Below are 20,280 nucleotides of genomic sequence, written 5' to 3' on the forward strand. Positions count from 1 at the left end.
TTTATGTTGAACTGCTAACTACAAAGTAAAAGGAGGACTTTGTGGACAAACTAAGAGCCTGATATTCAGGATAAATTCTAGAAACAATCAAGGTAGAAGTACTCAAAGTTTAGTCTCATAATAGTTGACTTAAAGACCAAGAATCACAGTTAAAAAAAACTCTGGATATGTTCCATCATTATGAATCAGCTTTTCTAAAAGTTTCAGCTTTATTATCCCTGATAAATATGCTCACTGTACTTCTATTCTTAAATGGTAGCAACTGTGAAAAATTAAAACAGATTATTCTGTCTTGAAAGTTCTGTGCCACATTGACCTTAACCTTGTTGTCTACAATAGTAATAATTGGTAGATTCTTATTCATAGTCTCTATACTATAAGTATATAGTATTTTTTAAATTGTTGTAGGTCATGAAGAAACTAGACCCCCTCCCCAGGAAAAAATGCACATAAACATAAAATTCTGCATAGAATTTAAGGAGACACTGTATTAAAAAAAATAACTACTAAGAGAAATCTGGAAAACAAACTAAAATTAAAATCTTACCAAAAATAAGATACTACTCTAAGCCACAAGTCCTGCCTCATCTCACACTTTTTAAAAAAATCTCAGGATATTCACAAACCCCCACCAAAAGCGACTTTCTTTAAAAACAACACTTTGGCAACTTTCAGACTCAAAATCATTAATGTTGCCAGGAGGATGAGCTTGGGTAAAAAGGTAAAAATCCGTAAGTTATTGAAGTATCTGTCTTATAAAAGAAGCCCTTCTCACAGTCAGAAAAGCTTTTGGAGACCACTGTCAGGGTGATCATGAGAATCTTTAATATTCTCTGTGACACTCTGCAGTTGCCAGTGTCAGTTTGACTTGCAAATGATGCCCATCCTCTGCATCTATAAACCCTGGCCAAATATGATACAACCTGAAAAACTGGGAAAAGGAGTATTATTAACAATTGGATTTCCTTTGCACTCTGGATTCAGGTTGTTTCTTCATATTTGGTGTGTGTGTGGATGTTTGTGTTATATCCAGTTTGTAGCTATAGAAAAGTTTTAAAGTCCTAAAGCGGCCTTCTGTCAAGGTTAAATTAGAAACTGTGCCTGTCTTTCAGTTGTTTCTTTGTTTAAATAAAATGTTATCAGTTCCCAGACTTCCTGGCACCATGTCCTTCACTTGCTTTAGTAAGGCTTCTTAGCAACCAACAGTAGAGCACCCCAACCAAAAGGTCCCTGAATGTATGTGTGTTTTAAAGCATTCATTTTTCTTTGTAAGAAAGAGAACCTAAAACTTGCCATCTTTGGTACATCTTCAATACAAACCAGGTAATATAGCTTTGGTTTTGTCAGATAATTTCTCTTTAAGGCAAGATATTTAATTGATTATTTCAGGTGTGACTGTCAGGATCAGAGTTTGACTTCCCCGACGAACCATCATGGAAAGGGAATCACTGTCCTTAACAGCTTGAGTAACATCAGTTGTGGTGGTAACAGGTTGCCCATTTATGCTGACAATTACATCGTGGTCTCTCAACCCAGAGCTGGGGGGGGGGGGGGGGGGGGGAGAAAAGAACCATGAAACTGTAAGTTTTGCTTGTCCCCATCCAGAATTTAATGTCATCTCTTGGCATTATTTTGCTGTCATTAAACATACAACCAGGAAACCAGAAATAGCCTCAATCCTTCCAAATATGAGGACTATCCTAAGATAGTCCTGGGGACTATCACCTGGGGACAACAGTCTTACTTACCTTTATAAAGTCAATACTCTAACAATCATGTAAAAAGTTTACTCCTCCCGTATATTGGATTTGGCTTGGAATAGGGAATTTAGCTTTTGGTTTTTATCATTCTCTGACCTCTGTAAACCTCAAGCAAAGATGAAGCAATATATTTCCAAGCAATATACATTTTTCCCCAGACAGTTGTACTCTATCAGTTTGGTTTTGACAGCCCACTTGTCCCATCTTCACCCATGGTTGTGGAAGTAGACTGTGCTGAGCTGCATGGTGGCTCTGCTTTCAGTTAGTCAAAAACCAGTCACCCCTCCAAGTCTAAATATTTAAGGTTCTGGTTGTAGGCTCCTTTTCCCCAAAGCTGTGATTACATTCTGTCTCCAACACGTTTGCTTCACATAGAGTATATAGTCTAGAAACAAAAAGCACCTCCAAACACAAAACACTGCAATAATATATGGCCATGCTGATGATTCCTCTTAAAGTCAGTAATAGGCTGGAAGAGGCTTATCAAATGAAATGACTCCAGGAGACACCATTTTAAAGAAATGGAAGGGGTGCCTGGGTGGCTCAGTCAGACCAACTTCGGCTCAGGCCATGATCTCATGGTTGGTGAGTTTGAGCCCCACATCGGGCTCTGTGCTGACAGCTCAGAGCCTGCTTTGGATTCTGTGTCTCCCTCTCTCTCTGCCCCTCCCCCACTCATGCTGTCTCTCTCTGTCCCAGAAATAAACATTAAAAAAAATTTTTTTGATAAAAATTAAAAAATAAAAAAGATATGGGAAGTCAAAGGAAGGATGTGGGAGGATTACCAAGAATGTGGAATTTTTTTTAATAGAAATTTAAAGCAAGAGGCTATGAAAAGAAGTTTGAGGGCAAAGCTAAAAGTATGGAAAACCTTTAGAACAAGGACACCTCAGGAGGATGACTGGGGCAGTGTACAAAGAAGAAACTTAATTCGTTATAGTTCTGTGAATAGAAAAAAAAGATAAACCTGCCAGTTATTAGTGTAAACTACACACCAAAATGAGGGAGTGAGGCTTAGCCAGGATAAATGATCTTTCCCATGTCCCACAGCTTGGAAGAGACTAAAGGATTTGATCCTGGGTCTTTCAGACTTGAAAACCCACCTGGCTACTCACTCTGCCTCTCAGAAACAAGAGAAGGAGCTACAAAACGGGATAATCCAGGGGTTAAGCCAGATTCCACATCCCTGCTCTCTGGATAATTATGTACCTCTCAAGTAATTACCTCTCTGTACCACAGCTGCCGTTTCTATAAATTAATGCCTATATCATAAGACTATTGGGGGCTCAAAAAAGTATGTAGAACACTTAAAATGATGCCTGACATAGTGGTTAATAAGTGCCAGCTGTTATTAGTGTAATAATTGTGATTATTATTAGATATAAGTGGGGGAAGCCAGAAATAATAGATTTCTGGTTTATCGGTGACTTCAAGCAAGTCCCATATTTTAATGTTCATCCAAATCACCTGCAGCTCTTGTTTAAAATGCAGATTCTGGGACACCTGAGTGGCTTCATTTGGTTAAGCATCTGACTCTTGATTTTGGCTCAGGTCATGATCTCACGGTTGGTGAGATCAAGCCAGGAGCTGGGCTGCATGCTAACAGCATGAAGCCTGCTTGGGATTCTCTCTGTCTCTCTCTCTCTCTCAGAATAAACATTTTTAAAAATAAAAATAAAATGCAGATTCTGATTCAGTGGTAGAGCCTGTCGCTCTGCATTTCTAAAAAGCTCCAGGTGATGCCAATGCTGCTGGTCTACAGACCACATTTTGAGTAGCAAGGACTTGGAGAGCTGAAAGAAATAGCTTTGGCCTTGAGCCAAAAGTTAAAAATAAAGGGGTGGGGGGAGGGCAGGAAGCAAGAAAGTTTAGAAAAGCCTATGACAAGCCAAATTTAGTAACATGAGACCTACTACTTAGCTATTCTGAACAGTTAGTACCCTGTGGTTTCTTTCCCCTAGTAAAGGAGTTCCCATAGTCTAAAAAGGTGACTGAGCTCTTGAAAACCAAAAATAGTGAGAAAGGGATATTGAAGAAGTATAAGAGAGAGACTCAGGAAAATAACTGTAGGACAAACCACCTCTTCCCTCAGTAGTTAGTATAAATGTTTAAAGACAAGAGTAAAATCAGCTGAGCACTTCTTTGATAAGCTATTCTAGCCTTTGCTTTATTTACATTCATTCATTCAGTGCTGGCCTCTGATACGGTCTTCCAGAGTTCAAAGAAAAAAGTGTCTGAAAGTACCTAAAATATATTATTAAACCATTAGTCCTCTGAATTCTTCCTGTTCTTAATAACTAAGGTATCGAAAGAGTAGATTTGAGAATTCCTAGCAAAATTAATTTAAGCTTATGCTATTAACTCATCATGAATTCTTGGGCTACAAAGAACCATCCCCTTCCCAAAAGAAGTCCTTCCAAACACAAGTATTCAAAAGTCTAAATCCACACTGTCCAATAGAAACGTAAGGCAAGACACATACATAATTTTAAATTTTCTGGTAGGCATATTTTTTTTTAACTTTTTTAATTTTTAGAAATATCTTTAAAAGTAGATGAAACTAATGTTAATAATATACCTATTTGGGGGCACCTAGGTGGCTCAATCAGTTAAGCGTCCACCTCTTGATTTCAGCTCAGGCCATGATCTCACTTGTCATGAGATCGAACTCCACGTCAGGCTCCGCGCTATCGGCGCAGAACCTGCTTGGGATTCTCTCTCTCTCTTCCTCTCTTTCTGCCCCTCCCTTGCACGTGCTTCTGTGTGCATGTTCTCTCTCTCAAAGTCAATAAACATTTAAAAAATATACCTATTTTAGCTCAATATACGTATTATCATTTTAACATGTAATTTTTTTAATTATTAAGTTATTTTCCACTGTTTCATATAAGTCTTTGAAATCCACCAGAAACAACACACACCTGTTATGCTACTATACAACATCTTACACAATGCAGTGATTAAGGTATGAAAGGCAGTCCTTCCAAAACAAAAGGTATGTTTAATGGAAAAATATTTTACATCCATTGCCTCTTTTTTTATTTAAATAAAATTAAAGAACATTCAGTTCCTCAGTCACACCAGCCACATCTGGGTATTTAACAGTCATGTGCGGGGAGGGCCACTGTACTGAACAGTGCACATCTCAATCCAACACACATTTTACTACGGCACATAGCTGCGCTCTTACCTTTCAGCAGCTGTTCCTTGAATCACCTCATACACAAAAACTCCAGAACTCACATCAGGGAAATCTGGATCTTGCCTTTTCATCTCATGAAGAAGGCTAAGAAAAGTGAGAAGAGTTTTCCCGGAAGGTTAAGAAACACAATGACTTAATAATCTTCAGAGCCCTGGCCAAAATCTCCAACTCAGTAGGTACTCTTATCTGTTCTACTCAAGGCTCCAAGTGGCCAGGGAGAATTCCATCAAGCCGGTCACAGTTATTCTTCCCCGGGGGTGGTCTGGTTCTCTGCCGAAGCCTGGGACCATGGGACATTATAAGGTAGAGCCACAGAGAAAGAAGCTACTGAAACGTTCAGCAAATACTGGTGCCAGCAGAGGCACCTACTCTGTGACAACGAGGCTCTGCAGTCACAAGAGTAGCTAGTTGTGGTCCAAATGCTTTAGATCGCCTGTTAAGACTGTCCAGCTGTGACTTTTGCTTCTGAAAAACAACCCAGACACATTCAAACCCACGCTTACTTCATAGTGAGAGGCAGCATCCGCAGACCGAGATACTTCTTCTGTGAAAGAGCTTTTCCTGGAAAGGAAAATTAGGAAAATTAACAACAAGAATTCCTTCCTTTGGGCAGAGCATAAAAGACACCAAGTCATGGATTATCCTTACTATTATTATAACTGCCTTTTCAGGGGCGTCTGGGTGGCTCAGCCGGTTAAGTATCCAACTCTTGGTTTCGGCTCAGGTCATGATCTCATGGTTCATGGATTCAAGTCCTGGGTCAGGCTCTGCATTGACAGTGCAGGGCCTGGGGTGCTCTCTCTCTCCCTCTATCTCTGCCCCTCCCCTGCTCATGCTGTCTCTGTCTCTCCCAAAATAAGTAAATAAATGTAATAATAACTGTCTTTTTGGGGTGTCAGCAATGAAAATGCTTCAGAGAATCTTTGTCACTAGCATGAACACTCCTCCCATCCACTCCCATTTCTAGCCCATGGGTTTCCTTTCCACCACAATTCACATATTTCTGGGGACGATACATGCCTGTCTTTGTGCCTTGTCTCCCAATATTGCCACTCAAGCTAACGTGATAAGAGCTGGGTATTAGTGACTCAGTATTCTACAGAATTCCTAATGGCAGTCTCTACGATAGATTGAGTGCTCCTGAAAAACACAAGAAAGGAAGAAAAAGTCCTAACTCCCCTCACCTTTCAACTGGCGCTCATGGAATTCTGCCAAGAACTGTCGAATTCGATCTGAGGGAATTGCGAAGGAGATTCCCGCGGTCACCTTGAGTGTATTTATGCCAATCACATCACCATCCTGGCAAGGGAGGAGCCATCATTAGGTCTCCAAGTCATGCAAACTGATAGGTGCAAAACTAAAACCAGCAGAGGAGAGAGTAAAGCCAGTCACTGAGGGTCAGAACACAGAGGGGCTAGAGGAAAGCAGACTTCAACAGAGAGCAGCAGATGTTACCTTACGGGACACACAGCATTGTAGGAAAACCAGGGGATGGGGGATACCTACCCATGTGCAAATCCCTACTGAGGACATTTTTTAAAATCTTGAGCTCATTTTTTCCTTCGCCAAACTGATTTTAAAAGTGAACCACAGTTTGTATTTTGCAGGGATAAGAGGACAGGGAGTATTTGCCTTTTCTGCTTAAATGAAACTAAAAAAAAACATGGAAAAGGCAACACTTCAGTGAAACTATTCAGGATTAGCTAATTGACCTTAGAGAACAAAGCTCTACAAGGCCGAAGCTGAGAAGTGGGAAACACTTTACTCTTGGTGCACTTCATCATCCTTTAGCCTTTGTTGAGTAATGGCAAGGGTAGAAAAGAGACTTCTGATCATACTAAAATATGTATTATAGGGGCTCCTGGGTGGCTCAGTTGGTTAAGATCCAACTTCGGCTCAGGTCATGATCTCACAGCTTGTGGGTTCAAGCCCCATGTCAGGTTCTGTGCTAACAGATCAGAGCCTGGAGCCTGCTTCGGATTCTGTGTCTTCTTCTCTCTCTGCCCCTCCCCTGCTTGCTGTGCTCACACTCTCTCTCTCTCTCTCTCTCTCTCTCTCTCTCTCTCTCTCAAAAATAAATAAACATTTTAAAAAGTACATATTATAATTCAGTAGGTCTGGAATGTGACCTGAAAATGTGCATGTCACCCTCCTCTAGTAGACTCATTGTCTACAGGAGAAAGCAGGTGCAAAAAATTACATGCATTGCTAAGCAAAAAGGGGCTCAGTAATTTCACATACAATTCATCCTCCAAAAAGTAAGTGTAATGTGTAAAGAACCAAAAACAATCAGCTCAAAGGGACTCAGAAAGCATGATCACAGACTGTCTCAAACAGCACTACACTCTCATGCTTTCCGCACATAATTGAGCAATAAGAAACTCCCATTTCCACTAGAGATGCTGAATGAAACTAAAGAAACATGACAGAACAATGGATTCTTACTGTGGCTTTTCTGTCATCTCTATCAAGACTAAATTTAACCCTGAACAGACTACATCATGTAGTTAGCATCTTGGGATCAGGAACAGTTCTTCATACGCAGCAGCAGAGGGGTTTCAAGGATAAACCCTACATAGTACTGTTGGTCATTTAACATCTATTTTAGTTTAGTGCCCAGGACTTGTGTTAACTACACGATGAAGACAGAAAGCATGCTCAAGAGATGTCAGTAAGCATAAGTAAACCCTAGCACTCTCAGTTTGATGAAATCACATGCCAGGAGGATAAATCCACTGTAGATTTAAATTTCTGCTAACTGGTTACTTAAACGATGCAATAACAGAAAAGCATCTTACTACAAATCTCTACACAAGGGTGACATCCTAGTCTGCATCATGGAATTTGTAAAGTCTTTGAAAGTGAGGAAGAGACATGAAGCAGCAAGGAAAGTGGTCACTTACCAAGTTCACCAGAGGTCCCCCAGAATTCCCATGCTGAAGACAGAAATTTGGAAAAGTCAGTACTTTTCTCCTTGTCATTTATACATGGTTCCTAAAGAGGTTTACCAAAAGCAGCCTACGCCGGTGAGTGCCTGTTCCTCCTAGATAGGCAAAGCCGTGCCCCCGTCATCACCAACGCTGAAGTCAGTGCCAATGAAGGACAACAGCAAAAGGACCACCACCTTCTACAGCAGGGGATGACCCCTATGACAGACCTAAGAGGCTACCATGGATGCCAATTATCACATCAAACAGGCTGAACTCTAACAACATGGCATGCTATCCCTCTCGTGAGGATCTAACTGTACTCTGGACATCCCCAACAGGCCAATGGGAAAAGAGGGCATTCTTACATGTCCTTCTCACTGCCCTGTCAGTACCTAACGGATTGAGGATGGCCCTCCCAAGTGACTTACGTTAATTATGGCATCAGTCTGGATATAGTCCATGTTCGAATCCTTCAGCCCCAGCTCTTTGCCCCCTCTCTGTGTAGTGCTGACAATTCCTGCAGTCACCGTGTTCTGCAGAGAAAACGGGCTGCCCAAGGCCACCACGAACTCTCCAGCCCACAGGTCAGATGACCTTCCCAGCAGCAATACAGGAAGGTCAGTCTGCACAAGACCAGAAGGGATGGGAAGGACAGAGAGGTGAAAAACAAATCAAGAACAGAATCAACCAGTATTTGTGTTCAACACACATATGACACCGTCTCTATCATTTGGGCAGTTAAAATCCAAGAATCACCTACCCACCCACATACATTCTACAAGTGCCTGATGCTTCTTCCTCAAATTCCAGCAACCACCAAACTCTCTCACTTGATAAGATGATCAGTATCATCTCTAAAATCTAAAACTATTGCTTTGTAGAAATTACTATAACTAAACCACCAGTGAAGTAGCTGATGAACATAAACTGACATTAGCGACTTAGCTCGATTCCAGCTCAAAGGTTCCTAGTCAAGGTTAAGCCACAAACAGAAAGGAGATCACCCAGAGCAGTGCTTCTCAAATTTTAACGTGCACACAAATCACTTGGGGATCTTATTAAAATGCAGATTCTGGGGCGCCTGGGTGGCTCAGTCAGTTAAGCGGCCGACTTTGGCTCCGGTCATGATCTCACGGTCCGTGAGTTTGAGCCCCGCGTCGGGCTCTGTGCTGACAGCTCAGAGCCTGGAGCCTGTTTCGGATTCTGAGTCTCCCTCTCTCTGACCCTCCCCCATTCATGCTCTGTCTCTCTCCGTCTCAAAAATAAATAAACGTTAAAAAAAAAAAATAAATTTAAAATGCAGATTCTGATTCTGTAGCCCGGGGTGGGATCTGAGATTCTGCATTTCTAAAACATTCTCAGATAATGTCAATGCTGCTGAAGTGCAGATTACACTTTGTGTAGCAAGCACCTCAAAGTATTCCTCAGCAGCTTTGAATCCATTGCAATCATTCCTAGTATGCTAAGGCAAGCAGAAACAAAGCTTCCCAGAAGCAGCATCTGTTGAAAAAAGAGGTAAAGGAGGCTGGATAGTTAATAGAAATTGTTAGGGATATACAGACGGGCAGAGAGGAAAATAAACAAAAGAGGAGTGAAAAACAGGAAAAAAAAGAAACCAGAAAAGAGCATATACCAGGTAGAAAAGATGTGTGGGAGTGGGGTGGGAAAGAAAGTATCAGCAAATTGATGAAAATCCCCAGCTGTACAGACTGATTTGGCCCTTGCATACTCACGTTTGGCTCAATCTTAATCAGCGCAAGATCCAATTTATGGTCAATGTCCTTGACAGTGGCTTCATACTGGACCCCACTCTGGAGCTCCACCTGGATCCGCTGCTGGTTGGTGAGGACGTGGGCATTGGTAACAATGAGCCCATCCTCAGACACTATGAACCCAGAGCCACTGGATGCAGGAATATCCTTGCTGCTAAGAGGTGACCTGTCTCAGCAAGACAACGGCATAAGCAGAGGGCAGGAAAATTAGGGGATCTATCACAGTCTGGGGACATGGGAACCTCTCATTTATCAAGCATACTGCCACCACCGTTTTCTCAGACATTTTACTTTCTCCTGTTTTCATGCTCTCCATGTGTAATTGGACTCTGCATGTTCAATGCCTTGGCCATCTCTTAGGATCACGAATGAGAGCTGATTCCAGCTCCCCTTTTCCAGGGACCACCTCTGACCCCCACCTTCAGCGATGGTCAGAGCAGCAACCCTCTGCTTCAGAGACCTAATCTAATCATGCTACTGGGGCCAAACGTGGATCCCACGTTACTGAGTGCCACATTACTGAGGACCCAGGCAGGGAGAGAGTGTAAGAGAAGGCTGGTTCCAGCTTGGATCCACTACTAACTGGTCTTGTCACACATGATTCCTTTCCATGCAAACGAGCAGCCTGAGCAAAATCACCATCAGGATGCCTTCTAGCTCTTACATCTGACTCTCAGATTTTGTCTGTGGGAGATGAGAGAGGGAGAAACCCCAGGCAACTAAGTGCAGAGGAATGGCCCAGATTTGGAAGTCAGGAACCCTACGCTTCCGCTCTTTGGCTAAACCACCCTGAACAGATTACTCAACCTGTTTTGAGCTGCGATTTCCTCACAGCAGGTTTTATGACTAAACGATGCTTGTAAAGCGGTAGCGCAAGGACTTAAGTGGGCAGGCGCTCATGAACAGACCGCTGGGCAGCTGGCGGCCGCCTCTTGCCTCCTTTACCTGCGGAACAGCTGCAAGTGAACCACGGATGGCGCCACCTTCTCCACCACGGCGGCGATGAAGTTGTACTTGCTCCTGAGCCGGCCTACACTCCTGGTCCCTGAGAAGAAATGCTCCATGCTTGGGGGCGGTGGGCGTCCCGCTGCCTGACCGCATCTGGTGTCCTATCCCCAAACTCCTGGTCTCTCTCCTCCTCCAGTTCCCTTTCCCTCCCCTTCCTCTCTTCGGGCTCCCCTTTATGTTCACGGCCATCCCGTAAGGATACGCCTTGAGGAAAACAGCTGTCATCCCATCCCGGGTGGGGGAAAAAAAAAAAAAGGGAAAGGGGGACACGGTGTTTAACAGGCCTGGGGAGGCAAGTGGGGAGAAACCACATGAGAACTGGTAAGGAGACACCTAAGAAGGAAAGAAAATTGGGAACAAGGAGTTGAATCCGCAGGCAAAGGCGCAGGGACGAGCCTGCGGCTAACCCCGAGTGCGGCGCGCCGCTTAGAGGAGTCGCGAGCGCCCGAGCGCGCGCGGGCCGGCTCTCACCTTGGTCGGCGCAGTCGCCCTTCAGCACGGGCACGGCCGGGAGCGTGCCCCGGAGGCGCGCGGCGCGGTTCTCGGCGCGCAGCGCGCACAGGTTGGGGTAGGTGCGCCCATCGCTGCCGCACACGGCCGCTCCCGCCGCGGGGCAGCCGCAAGTGCCCATCCAGGCGCCGCGGAAGCGCTGGGCGCTGAGCGGCGCGCGGCACTGCAGCCCCGGGGCGCACCGCCGGCCCAGCGTCCCGCCGCAGGCCTCTCCCTCGGCCGCCGCGCAGACGCGGCAGCAGCGGCAGCGGTCGAGCACCGGCGTCGCCCCAGCGGAGCAGGTGGGCAGCGGGGGGCAGCGCGTAGGCTCGCAGGCCGCCGGACAGGGCAGCGAGGGCCTGGACTTCCTAGCCTCGACCCTGGGCACAGGCAGCGGGGGCAGCAGCAGCCACAGCAGAAGTTGTCCGAGTGCGGTGGGCCGCAGCAGAGATCTAGTCATTCTGCCCCCTTCCTTCTTCGCTCTGTTCCAGTTACTTTGGTCTCGCAACTGCTCTAACGTGAGCAACACTTTCTCCCGGCTTGGGTGCCGCCTCTGCCAACCCCCAGACTTTATGGGACAGAACCTGGCAGATCCCACACGTATCACCCACACCGTCCCTGCCCCGGGGCCAGGTCTACCCCCACGCCACCAAGAGAGGTCGCCAGCCCTGCCCTGTGCAGGCACTTACCTCGGGAAGTCCAAAAAACCAGTAATAGGGCACACTGACTAGAGAGATCACCCACCCACGGACAGAAGGTCAGCGTTAGGAAAACATACACCATATTTCAGTATTTCACATGGTTTTATTACAAAACAAGCAACAAAACAGTTTTAGAAAATTATTTTTGCTACATACCAATTAGTAGATCACATAAAATGAGAAGCATAACAGTTTCCATGCACTCAGCTCAGTGCTTGCAGTGAGTGCATTTCACAGCTGAAACGTACTGGTTCAAAACACAAAATCATGCCACACCATAAGCAGTGGGGGAAGGGGTCAAACAGTATATTTTTGCCAATATTAGCTTTACTCAAATTCTACTTAGCATGAGTGACTGTAACTGACTGCTGCAGGCAATAACATGGAGGAAAAAAAGGATGAGGGGAAAAAAAAAAGTGATGTTGGTAGAAAAGATTTAATAAACTGCCCATTTTTGATATGTTCAAAGTTTATAAACAAAGCTCATTTGGGAAACTCAATTTCCAAAATGGTGTTACTTCCATGTGCCTGTTTATCTGGTCAACAGTGAAAACTAACATCAAATCCCACCACTCAGCTACTCAATCTGCTATTTATTTATTGGTTGCTTTTACTTGTATCAGAGCACAGTTATATTTAAGAAGAAAAAGAAAAAACCTTTTGTGTCAAGTAAACTACAAAGCTGGGCCTTACCTCTGCTCTTTTTCATGTGACCTCAGCATTCTGCTCAAAAATAAACGTATAACCTCCAATATTTTGACCTGAGTCCACTCTTCACCTTACTAGGGTTACAATGTCTCACAGGATGCAAAAGGCCAAACTACATTTACCAACCACCACAGAAATTCTTAAGCTTTCATTCTTAAGCTTAAGTTCTTAAGCTTTCAAGATAGTGAATGGTAAATAGTTCAATTATAGGGAAGACCACTTGGGGCACCTGAGTGGCTCAGTGGGTTGAGCGTCCAACTTTGGCTCAGGTCATGATTTTGTGGTTAGTGGGTTCAAGTCCCATGTCAGGCTCTGTGCTGACAGCTCAGAGCCTGGTGCCTACTTAGGGTTCTGTGTCTCCCTCTCTCTCTCTCAAAAATAAACAAACATTAAAAAAATTTAAAGCCAAATGCTTTGATTGCATAGGCACCATCTTTGGCTCACATGTGAAGTGACATTAAAAATTGTGATGTGAAATTGGTCAGAAGGTGAGAAATATGGACACAAAAGGAATTCTGAAATAAGGTTTGGGAATTAGAATGCTTTTAAGTGCCATTGAAGATAATTCTATTTATCTGGTGTTGGAACCACATTAACAATGTTCTCACTTGGTATTCCCAAGTATTTGCCATCTACAGTCCTTGTTTCCATCATAATAATACAGTCTAGATTTATAAGCATATTGAACTCACATTCTTAAAATAGACCCTACTGAATGAGAAATATATCAGCTTACTAAAATGGCCAATTAATTTAGCAGTAGTATTCTAGCAGAGAGTTTACTTAACAAAAGAGAAATGGATACATTTTTGCCAGAGGATGACAGCTTTCATGAGTTGGGGAATGTTTAAAGAGATCTCAAAAGTTCCTAATTTATTTTTGCTAGTACAATATCATTTATTGTGTACCTTCTTTGACCTAGCCAAAGAATTTTCTTAAGGAAAATTTGAAGATGAAACCAGAGATGAGGAGCTTTAAGAATTTGAAATGGCTACTTGAAGCTGTAATCTCACTCACCCATGAATAACTAACTCCCAAAGCACAGATTTCTGAGGACAAAAGTCTACAAGAGTCTGCAAAAAAGAGTGGGGGGAGAGAAAAAGAGAGAGATCCAGTAGATGTCTTTTTTTATAACAGGACCACTAGGCCAAACAATGCAAGGGAACTACACTGCATTAAAGGAACAAAATTTCCCTCAAGCCCCTAGGGGTTTCTGATGACATGTTTTTACCTCTGCATTACATCTGGACATAAGGAGGGGAAGATATTCACTTAGGTAAAAATGCTTCTCTCAGTATCTTCCTCTAGTCTTTAATTTTTTAATTTAAAGGTAACTAATTGATCTAGCTGATGAAAGGTATAGACAGAAATGAGTTAGTTTTTCTCTCCCTTTAGGGAACCCTGGTAAGTTAGCAGTAGGCCACATTAAGTTAGACAAATTCTCCCAGGGACCTGGAAATAGTATCTTTTGTCAAGTTGAAAGAAGGTAGAAATTTGGGTGGAAAAGGCAATCTATGCTCTTCTACCTGGGAAATCTCTAGTCAGCAATGCAGAGCTTCTAAATCAATGTTTCTATGCATAGTTTCTATTTTATTAAAAATATAAATACCTCTCAGGATTATCCTTGTATCTCTTCACTGTTAAGTACATGGAACCTTATCATATTACAAGGTGTGATCATGCAAGTACACAAGGCTTCATTCAAAGGCAACAGAAAAAGAAAGAAAGCAAATCTGCCGGGGTATATAATATACAGCACTTAAAATTAGACTAATATCAGCCCATTGAAGAGAGCTGTGAAGTAAGGATTCAAGAAATCCATCTGTGCTAAAACAGACCTTTTCTTCTGTCTGGAAAACACGGATCAGAAAAGTTTATCTGGATGAACTATAATCCATGTTTTCCCAGCACCTGCTTCAAAACAATTCTAACACTCTAAAACAGAGATCCGATCTATCACACAAGTGAATTATCATACACTTATCAACCCTCGAAACTTCCAAATAACACCACTTCAGTGGAAATGTCTGCCCTATTCTCAACAGTTGTAACTTTTAAGACTGATAAACCCATCCTCGGGGCCTGACACAGAAACTGGATGGGCAGGTCTATCACTCACATTGACATTATTTGGGGTCGTAGACAAGAACAGAATAATTCCCCAAACTGGCTGATGCACTGAGGTTGAACCTTTCCCCATACCTTACAAGAGATCCCTATTTCTTCCCCAGTAGAAGATTCTCCCCTGGGAGGATCCACCTTAGTGGACATTCTGAGAGCTACCTGCCAGCCCCCAGATCGTAACACCTCCCCTCAGAATGTATCCCAGCCAAGCCAGAGCCTAGGTCTGCTGCTTTCAGCTGTGTCTGTTACCTACTCCTACTTCACTGTTAGACCTCAGCCAATAAACAGGAATAGGATAACCCAGATGACTGCCCAAGACTCTGTGCCCAGCCTGGAAACCAAAGGAAGAAACTATAACTAGGACACGGAAATAAAACTTGGTTGGGATGAAACTGCACTACTAAACCTCCTCTCACCAGGAAGACCTTGGAGTGGTCAAATGAGAGGCAACCTGCTCTCCACTGAGCATGCCTACAGGTCTAACCTCGTGATTTTCCAAGTCAAATACGCTGTATTATATTAAAAAAAAAAAAAAAAACAAAAAAAAAAAAACAACCGAATGGGCCCTCCCCATAGAACATCCACAGGAATATGAGTGCCAAAGGGTCTCTGACCACCTTCCAAAAGGTAGGGAAACTGAGTCATGGCCTCCTTTTCTTGAGTCCTCCCCCCTCCCAGGGTACCGTGCCCTATCACACATCAGAAGTTCGTATGCTCTCATCATCAAGGCTGAACAGAAATGGCTTCTCCTTGGGGTGCTGGGGCTCTGATCTGTGCCTTATCCGGGAGCTGGGCAACACCCCAGAAGTACTGCTCTCCCCAGGTCGAGGCATGAACAAGGAGTCCCCAGGAGTCTCTTCAGCTGGAAGCAGCTTGTCCCCGGCCTGGGGGACAGGTGTCCAGGGTTGCCAGGAGGAAGCCACAGAGGGGGCTTTGCAGAGGGCTTTTTTCTCTTCCACAGCTGGCCGCCCCCTGCACAAGGCAGAGTTGGGCCCACCTGACAGGCTGGAGCTTCCAGAGCGAGTCAAAGAGATGGATCTAGAAAAGGACATATCCTACAAAAATAAAAGGGAAGAAAAAAACAAAAGAAAATAAGGGCTTTCCTGACAATGTCTACTCCAAAGCCCCAGGAAGAACAGCCACTTAGGATCACCACCTCATAGGTCCAGAGACCCCTGTCTATGGAAATCAAGTACAACCAACGGAATTCACTCCAGATGTGTCATGTTCTGCCTGGCAGGGAGACGTGTAGAACACATCAGAGTCTCTGTTTCTTTACCCAACCCAACTTGCCGCTTTCAAACAACCAAAAAATAAAAATAAAAATGAAACTCTGTACTTAAATCAGTAGAAAGAGAAAACAAACAAGACAGCCTGGGGCTTCAGCTGCATCCAGAACAGGCTGCTTGCCTACATCACCAAATAAAACCTGACCACTCAAGCAGAATTCATCTCCAAGTTGACAGCGGCTGCGTACCAGAAAGGAAATGACTTACTCTGGGGTGGCATTTGAGGGCCTGGACAGCTGCCCTGATCTCCTTAATCCAGCTGTGCATGTCTTCTGGACTGTCCGCCTGCAAAACACCCATAGCACTTATGGAGAAATCTCTGGCACTGTGATTCCAGCTTTCAAGTCTGTGATTCAATTCTAAGTTTATGAAATTACACCATTAGAACTGGAAGGATCCCAGAGATCATCCAGTCCAGTGGCTTTCAGACTTTTGAGGACATTTTTTTCCTGCAAACTCTTATTTGACACCCCATAAATAAAACAGCTCAAAGTGGATCTGCTCTGCAGTGGGGCAGAGGCCGTCCCTGCTGAAGCCCCTCACCCCCACCCCCCACTGCCCGGAGCACAAATGGCCTCCTGCTTTACAAAAAAGGCAAATGGGGCCCAGAAAGCCAAAGTTCAACGTTTATGGCTGGTCTAGATTCCAGTTCTCCTGACTCCCAATGCAGTCCATCTTTCTACTACAGCTATCCAAACAGAATAATCCCATTTTCAACTCTAGTCCCGCTAAAGCCAAATCCTCTGCATATCCTCCAACATTCGTATTATCTCTAGGAACAGGGCTTCCCTCAGAACACAAATGACCCGGGTCTGTTGTGACTCCATCCAGGCCTGGAGAGTTGGTAGACTCAGGGCACTAAGCTTAACAACATGTAGGACACTGCTAAACCTTTAAAAGGCATATCCCCCAGAAATGCCCACCAACGCCAGAAGGGGGCAGCAGCGACTCTGTGACAAAAGGAAGGAAAATCAAAACACCAAGGAGCGGCAGGTGGAGCCCTCGGAATTCTCAGTGCCTTCCAGCTTTATAGGGGTTGAGTTCAAGTAAACTTAGCAGATGTTTGCTGAGGCTCTCAGTCTTACAGCATCAGGTGCCAAGCACAGAGATGGGACCAGACCAAATTCCTGACCTCCAGAAATTTCTATTCATTAATCTCTCTCTGCCCCCTGTGCCTTCCCCTAACAGTCCCACCATAAATCAGAAGCGTGCATTTGTGTGCCTATGTACGGTATATGTAAACACCACGCTCCAGCCTGCAAAACTCTCCACATACACCCCTCCCTTTCCGCAGCCCCCAAATGATTCTTTTACTTTGCACTGTATTTGGATAAAACAGTAGTTTTTGGTTTTGTTTTTTGGTTTTGGGTTTTGTTGTTTTGTTTTTTGTTTTTTTTTTAATCCTCATACTTGCATTCCTACCCCTTTCTGTCACCCCAAACAAACCCACATCGGTTAGGTGTGTGCAGAAGACACTTAGGAAAGAAACAGTGTCACATCCTGGCACGCTGCGTTAATCAGGTATAGCAGCAAGTGCTCAAGGTGAACACCCCTCTCAGGTGCTAGAGCTGCAAACTTACATGTATTCTCTCTCCACTGGGCTTTTCCCAGTTGTGTGACAACCTGATGGTTGGGTTTTCCGAGAAAAATCCATCACTAGTCCAAAAAGATAAACAGGACAAGGTGTCCCAAGATCCTTCCAGAAGGTATTTTAGTAGCATCAGACCTAGCCTGTTCTGCAAGTAGAACTGCTGGGAAAATGTAATGAACTCATTTAGGTAAAGCAGTTTGAACAGTGTCGGATGCACAGAAAGGGCTTCTTAAGTATTAGTTATCGTTTTTATTATTATTACACATGGGACATGAATGAAGCCTCAAACTGCAATATTATAAATATGTTAACTGCCTTCTCCCTGAGATTTTTTTTTTTCTGTTTCCTCATACTCAAACTGCACGTAATTCCTACCTAAGGATGAAATTGTCAGTATCAAAAGAGATAACCTATTTGGTTACTTTGAATAGAACGAGATGGAGGTAATTAAATTGTCCATTAAGTAGAGAGACACACGATTTGGTAGGGGGCAATGTTAGAAGACTGGAAAAGAGAAAGATGGGACCTGAGGAGAGACAAACGTCTCCCACATCATACAATAGGTCTGGCAAGATCCACACGACAACAGTTTCCAGGGCTACTGAGCTAGTCTATCCCCTCCCACCACCCAAGCACAACACAGCACCCCCCAAGTCAAATGCTTCCCCACAAGCCACAGGCCACCTAACTGACTGTCCTTTAAAGCTCCACCAACATATTTGTACATCTTCTCTCGGAACTTACCTCCATCTAGCAAGGAGCCACTGAATAAGAGAAAACTAGGGACCACCTGACTTACCGTCTGGGAAGTCAGACACAAGAATCAAAATCCTATAAAACACATTTAGATTGTTTCCAATTCTCCTTTAGTATAAGTAATGCTGCTATTCACACCTTTGTGCACAAAGCTTTTTTCATTCTTATGATTCTAGGAAAATTACCAAAGACTTGTGTTCTTTTAAGGCTCTGGTTACATCTGGTCAGAGGGATTTCTGGCCAACAATATGGATTTCACTTACCACCAATATATTATTTTTTACGTGCACCCTTGCTAGAATTAAATATTACAATTTTTAAGTCTTTGCTAATATGATGGGCAAAATTATTAAATCTCTTCCTGAAAACATTTAGAAACTCAGAGATGGAAATTATTTGCTAGTTATATTTTTCCCAATTCTCTAACTCCACATATGGACATTTTTCCATTAGATAACCTACAGAGTTAACCAGCCATGAGGAGAGTAATAATAAACATTAGTAAGCATTATTTTAATGTTTGACAAATGTCATTTAAAAATATTATTCCAATAGAAAAGCAGATATTGTGAGAAAAATTGAGAAGAAACAGACTTCCACTTTATTGAGATCACAATTATAATCTCTAAATTCCTCAAAACCTCAAAAACTGTGTGCAAACATATGGCGTATGTGTATGTCTACCTTTTATGGAAGGCTTGTGCTTACCTTTCATCAAAACCCCCCAAATATCTTAAAATACCACCTCAAAGGTAGCTTTGTGAACCAGGGGTAAAAAAACCGTGCTGAAGTCCACACACAGCATGGAGAATTGCAAGAAGCCTAAATGATGCTTAAAACTCAATAGAATAAAAAAGGAAGTACCATGCTCATACCTTCACCTCTTCCTGGCGTGCTTAAGTGTGTGCATTTGTTTTGGGCAATTGGTTCAAAAGAAAAAGTAGGGTTTCTGTCCTTGAGGGTAGTTTTGGAGGTGAGAGGAACAAAGGGTATTAAAAGCATGAGTCACCGTATCCTGATGTTTATTGCAGTCCTACAAGCTTTTACTGAGTACCTACTATGAGCCCAGCACTGTAACAGATGCCACGGTTTAAAGCAATGAATTCCACAGGTCATCAGTAATAGGTCTCCAGTCCCTACCAGGGTGGCTTCTCCTGCAGCTGCCCAACATTTGTCTGTTCCCAACCTCTGCACCTCCCCACCCTTCCCAACAGCTAATAATCCCTGCTTTCTCCCCAGGAACCAATCCTGTCTTTAGACACAGCCCTGCCAGTATGATTGCCTAGACTGTGCACTACATAGTTCAAGATGCTGTCATTCACTCTGTAGTCTAAATTAAAACAGTAAGTATCTATCTTACTTACTGTAAGAGCTCTATACCAACACTCTGCAATTCACATAGGAGCCATCTTATTGCTACTCTTATCCTGACATAGCCCCCTAGTTCTGACAACTAGGCCTATACCAAGTTACCCAAACCAGTCTGCACTACATTTCTCATCTGGAGTAACTACATCCTCCTACCTAATACCCCTGACCTTCTATGAAAGGGAAATGGGGAAATGGTGACTGCTGCATGTCTCGTATTCCAAGGATTGAAATCTCATTTTGAACCCTTGCCCAGGACTGAGAACCTACTGATAAGCTTGCTGACATCCCAAGCTTCGATACCTGATTACTGCCAGATCCTGGATCTTGGTCACCATGATCCATCACCCCAAGCTGATCTCCACTAGTTGTCTATAGCCACACCTTCTACATCTTTGTGCTCTGCACCAAGCTGCTTTTAAACAACACAAGTGGGTGGGTCCTGCTCTAGCACCTGACTAGGTGACTCCTACTCAGTTCCATAATTCACCAGGTTGATGATCTCAAACAAATAGTTTGCCTTCAGACATTCTGTCTCCTCATCTCTAAAATGGAGATGGTCTCAGATATCACTGCGAATTC

At 43.5% G+C, this 20,280-nt stretch overlaps 2 protein-coding genes across 4 annotated transcripts in view; both read right to left on the reverse strand.

Annotated features, from left to right (window-relative positions):
* Positions 1-185: 185 nt before the first annotated feature.
* Positions 186-11,803, reverse strand: HTRA4 (HtrA serine peptidase 4). Its single transcript, XM_086703659.1, has 9 exons — positions 11,144-11,803; positions 10,610-10,709; positions 9,626-9,830; positions 8,321-8,515; positions 7,866-7,898; positions 6,147-6,261; positions 5,466-5,523; positions 4,951-5,046; positions 186-1,538 (listed from the first exon to the last, which is right to left on the reverse strand). Exons 1-9 carry the CDS (start codon positions 11,619-11,621, stop codon positions 1,373-1,375), a joined length of 1,446 nt encoding a protein of 481 aa, XP_086559785.1. The 5' UTR covers positions 11,622-11,803; the 3' UTR covers positions 186-1,372.
* A 142-nt stretch (positions 11,804-11,945) lies between these two features.
* PLEKHA2 (pleckstrin homology domain containing A2) overlaps positions 11,946-20,280 on the reverse strand; it is a 74,089-nt gene continuing 65,754 nt past the window's right edge. For all 3 annotated transcript variants that reach the window (XM_086703662.1, XM_086703660.1, XM_086703661.1), the window contains 2 exons: positions 16,191-16,268; positions 11,946-15,749 (listed from right to left, as the gene is read on the reverse strand). In XM_086703662.1, coding sequence (XP_086559788.1) covers positions 15,387-15,749; positions 16,191-16,268 — 441 coding nt within the window. In that variant the 3' untranslated portion in view covers positions 11,946-15,386. The remainder of the gene's footprint in view (positions 15,750-16,190; positions 16,269-20,280) is intronic.

The sequence above is a fragment of the Puma concolor genome, chromosome B1 (genome assembly GCF_028749965.1).
Source record: "Puma concolor isolate L17-30 chromosome B1, mPumCon1.1.hap2, whole genome shotgun sequence".
In the NCBI taxonomy this organism is placed as follows: Eukaryota; Metazoa; Chordata; class Mammalia; order Carnivora; family Felidae; genus Puma; species Puma concolor.

Bases quoted from the DNA above. Each gene is read 5' to 3' on its own strand.
- HTRA4 (XM_086703659.1), bottom strand. From the start codon at position 11,621: ATGACTAGATCTCTGCTGCGGCCCACCGCACTCGGACAACTTCTGCTG. The intron at 8,516-9,625 runs GTGAGTATGCAA...GGTCTTGTGCAG, and splicing joins TGATTAAGATTGAGCCAAAC to ACTGACCTTCCTGTATTGCT. The intron at 7,899-8,320 runs GTAAGTCACTTG...TTCTGTCTTCAG, and splicing joins AGACTGATGCCATAATTAAC to CATGGGAATTCTGGGGGACC.